General features: G+C 44.0%; 1 protein-coding gene across 1 annotated transcript in view; it reads left to right on the forward strand.

The window, feature by feature from the left end:
- Positions 1 to 457: 457 nt before the first annotated feature.
- Positions 458 to 5,827, forward strand: part of T265_09379 (hypothetical protein) — a gene marked incomplete at both ends in the record, with an annotated part of 47,632 nt that continues 42,262 nt past the window's right edge. The window contains one exon of the mRNA XM_009175423.1: positions 458 to 586. Within this exon, the coding sequence (XP_009173687.1) occupies positions 458 to 586 (129 nt within the window). The remainder of the gene's footprint in view (positions 587 to 5,827) is intronic.

Consider the following 5,827-nt stretch of genomic DNA (forward strand, 5'->3'; position numbering starts at 1 on the left):
TACTCGAGGGAGCAAGTGAATAACTTGTGGAACGACAGGATCACAAGACTAAGGAATATCAGCGTAAATGTATACTGAGGATGCATGTTACTGATATTTTCAAATTGTCACTTCAAGCGGTGTTTTTCGACGAAGCAGTCACAAGGACAATGAGGCAACGAATGGTGTGAAAAATCACGTCTCCTGAGCCACACTGCTTAGCTTAAAGTACATTTTCAAAATTTCGTCAAAATTAGAAACCGTGTTTTGGGTCACCATTTGCTCCACGACAACTTATGATCACATGTGCGTGACAGGTGTGTGTTGATTTTTAATGGAAACGTGTCAAGATTGCATGATCACGTTTCCTGGCACGAGATCTGCAACAAAATCGCATTCAACATTTACGGAAATCGGACATGTATGCTTGTGCCGAGCCGCAAACGTTGGTCGTACGATGAGGCATTTGTCGGACAGAATGCCAAAACACAACCCCGTATCTCTGAGTGGTAGTTGGGAGAAACCAGGCCTAAGCTTGATTACATCACGTTTGGCCAAAACCAGTCATGTCATAGACGAGGAGAAAGCCTTCACCGTCATATACCGGGTACGTCTGAACCGATCACGACTGGTACGATCCAGGCAATCGGAATCCGAGTGCTGGATCCGCAAATCTTCATCCGAAAGAAGCCTGTCTGCCACTGACGTCACTTACCTGATTCTGTGACCCACTGACCTTTCCCTCATCCAACCTCACTTCCTTTGATTTTAGTTTCTCTAAAGTGTATGTAGCCCCGATCTTAAGCTCTTCCACGTGATTTCCGGTACCACATAAATTTGTGATGTATTAGCGAAGAGGAACGATCACAGAAAACAAGCTTTGTTCGCTACCTTCTTCGTTCTCGTGAATACAATCATGTTGTGTACGTGGTAACCACGCAAATTCGTACGCTGTACTCTGAATCGTTGGGTGCTGGTGAAAAGAAGAAGGCCTTCGCTGCGGAGTTGTTTATTAGATAAACGCCAACTGAACAGTTACAGACTATTGAACAGGGAAGCAAAACTCTCATATAAATCTGGCCTATAAAACTGAATATACGTCTCCTCTTGAACGCGTCTTCCTGAACTTTCCTGGATATTCATTGACTGTTGCTCCAATTCAAGCAAATGCGACTCCACGAATCCCGTATTAGATCACTTTTCAGAAGAAAACACACTACTGGCATGCCTCGTCAGTAGCACCCACCGTTACACTGGTAGCAAATGCGCGAACGCGTTCTGAACCAGCCAGAGTGTTTTTTGTTATACGTATGTTGCTGTGTGCATATTGTTCCCATTCCCTATCTTGTGTTGTCTTCAAAATGTTTCAACCAGTTATAACCTGCTGAATAGGCTCACGTTTGAGCCGTGGACTCAGCTTGTGAATGATTGATTCTAAGTGTTCATATATTAAATTGGCTGTGTGCTGTGATTCAGTCACTCTCTGGGGATGATGAATTCACGGTCATTATGCCTGATGTAAACTGCCGAATTATTCAGATACAGTGCCTGTAACTTGATATTACTTGAAATTTATCAATGTTTCCCATCCAGTCTTCCGATATTTCCGGTATGATTTTCCGCCACTATCCAGGGACTCACTGCGTACGGTCATTTGAAAACAGGTCAGCTCAGTGAGTTTTATTCCCGAAAGGCTTGGTAAGCCATGAACAGCAAGCGATGTTACCCGGAGTTACCTACCGTTTTCGCAAGTCCGGACGATCATTTTGCGCAGCAGAATATGCAGTTAGACAAAATACCGAAACGGAAGAGCAACTAACCCAGGAATTCCAAGGCAGTGACTGCCACACCAAGCTTGTTCTGACCAACGTGATTAGTCGTAGAGACGGGGATTTGCATCAGAACGATTCTCGTTTCAACACCGCTTATAAAAATTTTCTTATATTCGTCTTTCCGATTAGCCAACACAAGAATCTGAGGTAGTCCGCTTTTGGGCTTTCGGTTATCAGTCTGCTTTTTTTGATAAAGGGAAGTGTGAGGAGATTTGGGATCTTTGTAGAGATTTTGTCCTGTAAGTAGAGCCAATCTATGCCGGAAGGCCGACAAGCACTGCGCCGCTGTTTCATCCTTATTGAGAATCATAAGCAGTGGCCATCTCAAGAAACTCTGGAAAGTCTCGAACCCACGACCTCCCGTCTAGTAGTTTGAACACTAGACAGTTCGGCCACGAGCGGCTGATCAGCAGTGTGATTAACTCGCACTTAGACAGGATATAGCGCCGCTCATCCTTCAATCACGGGATCCACATCACGCGGTCACACGTGTTGACTGGCTCCTCGAGCAACGACTTCTCAGACAGAAGTTTCACTCATCGGGTGAAGTTTATTCTTCCACTGAACTACTTAGAGATTGATGGTAGTGTGAGATTTTGTCCTGTATGTGAAGCCAATCTATGATGAAAAGCCGAGAAGCACTGTTTCATCCTTATTGGGAATCATTAGCAGTGCGCATCTCACGAAACTCCTAAGAAGCCAAAATACATAAGTGGATGAACCCGGGACATAACCGCACAATTCTGGGTTATTTGACCGTATCCAGTCGGGCCCGTACTATGCACTTCATTATAAAGGGAACTAATAGGTCAGAAACGAAGGAATACTGTCACACTGAGGCTTGATTTTTCGGTTACCATGACATTCTCCGAAAAAAGGGAGGTTAGTTTTGCCTAACAAGATCTGGCTTTGTAATGTACTACTCATAAAATTGCTGAAAATCCCTCGACAGCCCACGACCGGTTTCGCCCTTCTTGGGGCTCATCAGGTAGGCACAGTCCCCGGGTTTCCGTCAACCTTATGTTCTAATTAAAACCAAATTGCACGAAATTAGCGAACTGTATTTGTTCAGTTGCCTGGAAACATCACAAACAAGAGGTTCAGCTGTGTTCCAGGTGAGTCTCTCGCAAAACCAAATTAGTTTCCAAATGAGTGTATTTCTCTAAGAACACGATGTCATTCGTTACGGATTGCGTACTGAATAGACCCTGAATTCCTGAATTTGACTACGCTACAAAATTTCCCTCTATTCAATTTTCTAGAGCATCCTAGGGCAAATATCAAGTTGGAACACATTCGTCTTCCGCCAGAAACTCCGATGCCGTCCAAAGTACTTTTCCCACATTCTCTATTATTTCCAACCCCTTGTGTTCAGTGGTGAACTTGGATGCCCTTCAAAAGCATTCCCAAATAACCGTGAAATGTTGCCGCACTGCTTTTTGGATTGAAAAACCGATGGGCTTCGCTGGAAGGATAGGATACTTGATGAGAATTCCAAATCTCCTCACACCAAATTCAGGGCTGATTCTAAGTGTGCGCCAAAAAACAGGTTCATTTACACTCAAAAATCGTCAGTGGTGAAACATTCCCTCATTCTTCTGGCCTGTATACAACGGTGGCACACAGAGCAGGCAGATAGCGTATTGCTGTCCGGCAAAAGCAGTGGGAGCGGAACAAATCATTATGTGAACACCTTTCAACACATTTCGACATAATACAGTTTAGTAAGTTTCCAGAAGTTCGGACCTAGTAGGTAGGTAGTAAATTGCTAGATGCTGACTAGTCACTGGTAGTTCGGGGTCATCTGACCCAATGGAACTGAGTTTGATGTGTGTTGTCCAGTTCACTGTAGTGTCCTCAAAGTGAATGAGATCCGAAACGCAAAGTTGACGAGGATCTCGAAATTCTTTCGAAAATTGTGGGGTCGGTTATCAAAGGATCCTATGGGCTGCTGACCTAGCTATTACAATATTTTAAATTATGTCGTAATCTTGAAGTCTCTCGCCCCTTCAGTGATCGCGTTTGCCCTGCTGATGAACTCTTGTGAAAGGATTCCTCAGGGACTGTGGTGAATGAGTTTGCTTTGCTTTGATGGCTTAGTTCACCATGGATCAGCCACTAAATGTGACCTACGCGTTCAACTTAATCGAAACGTCGGATGCAAGATGGAATGCCTCGATAACTTCCAGAAATGAGGTCTTGATTCCTACTACAACATAAAGGTGGTGGGAACACGGGAGCTTCGTCTATCTGATGAGCCTCGAGAGAGGCGGACAAATCCGGTCGTGGACTAACCAACTACTCGAAAAACCTCATGAGTAGTGTGTTTCGTACAGCTCATTTTTGGGTTTGCGCATACGCGTGTGTTAGGGTATCAGTTAGTGACATGAATACAGCACAAGCCTTGTAAACGTTCACCTAAATTCATAACCAGTGGAGCAGCACCATCCAACCTGTCGTGAATCTAATGGAGCCTAGGTGGTCTTGTTGACCAGAACTAGTACAGTGGTGACTGTTTCTGTCCTGTGATCCGATCTACTGAAATGTTACACAGTTTTGTGGGCATGATCCAGGCCAGTGATTTGGAATAAATCACATTTCAGTTTACTCGGGTTTTCGGATAGTTCGTATGCATTATGGGGTCGACTCCGATCACACACCGCAATTACGAGCACCGGAGTCGATGCCCTTGGTTTGGGGGATATGTTGGTGAACAAATTTCCGAGCTCCGAATAGGCTAAACTCAAAGTTGCTTAGTGATTGACCGACAATGGAAGCCTATTGGAATATAAGCGAGTCTAATCGTTGGTGTGCACTCTTTTCGGATCAAGTTTGTTTTCTCATTTGAGGTAAGTGCACATTTTTCCAATTTGTTTTTCAAAACCCTGTTTTTGCAAACACTCTGGTGAGCGGATAGACGTGTTCATTCGTTCTAAACACTTAGCCACGATTGAGTTTGATGACCGAACCCTAAAGCTCCTAATTTGCACCAAGGATGTTGTGTCAACGCAATAAGGAATATTTTTTCTTGGTAAATCAACGCCGAGGACTTGCATGTAGGTCACGTTTAGCTACGCCCAATCTTTCTGCCTTTGAAGACCATTTAAGTCGGATTCAGTGAGCTGCGGGTTAAAATCAATAATTGTCAAACGGCGATCCTCTTGCAGTGCCCAGCAAAGATCATCGTAGTTTTCTTTGAAGAGCAGAATTCTCCAACCAACAAAGATCGAGAAATTAAGCCTTGTGATTTGATTTTCCCTTCACTGAGACACCAGGTAGGCACGTGACCAATCGCGACACATGCAGGTTTGTTTTAAACGTGGCTTCAGCTTCTCAGCCGGACGAATCTTCTATTCTAGACTAATCCTTCACTAAATCAGACTGAACAAAAGTGGTCTTCCTCTCAGCATGTCGTCTTCTGGGACAGATCCGTAAGTCTCCCGCTAAAGCAACCTCCATGGACCAAGCAAAGTAATCTTTGTTGATTGCCACTCTCCAGACGGATGAAGTGCTAAAACTTCAGCCCTATGGTTCCCAATCGCTGTATCGCAGACCCTGACGGATAATACGCCGTACAACGCATGACAGCCCTAATACACGCCTCCCAATAAAACCATAGTTTCCATTCTTCGTTGTTGGTCTATGCTGTTCCCAATCTATCGCAGACCCTGACGGATAATACGCCGTACAACGCATGACAGCCCTAATACACGCCTCCCAATAAAACCATAGTTTCCTTCCATCGTTGTTGGTCTATGCTCGAGAGACTATTGCGTATATATATATGCATATATATATATATATATATATATAGTATAAATCCTCCTGCCCCGAAAGGACCCTCTAGGAGTTAAATGAAACAGACTATGGAAAAAGTTAAAGAAATGGCTTTAACCCCCCCTGAAGATGTTTCATTGAATACCAGGCCTAGTTAGAAAATAAAGCACGAACATTTGCTTTTCCGTTATGCAGTGACAAAGATCAGGTTAAAGGGAAAATTCGAGGAACGGTGGAAA

The sequence above is a fragment of the Opisthorchis viverrini genome (assembly GCF_000715545.1).
Source record: "Opisthorchis viverrini unplaced genomic scaffold opera_v5_272, whole genome shotgun sequence".
NCBI lineage: Eukaryota > Metazoa > Platyhelminthes > Trematoda > Opisthorchiida > Opisthorchiidae > Opisthorchis > Opisthorchis viverrini.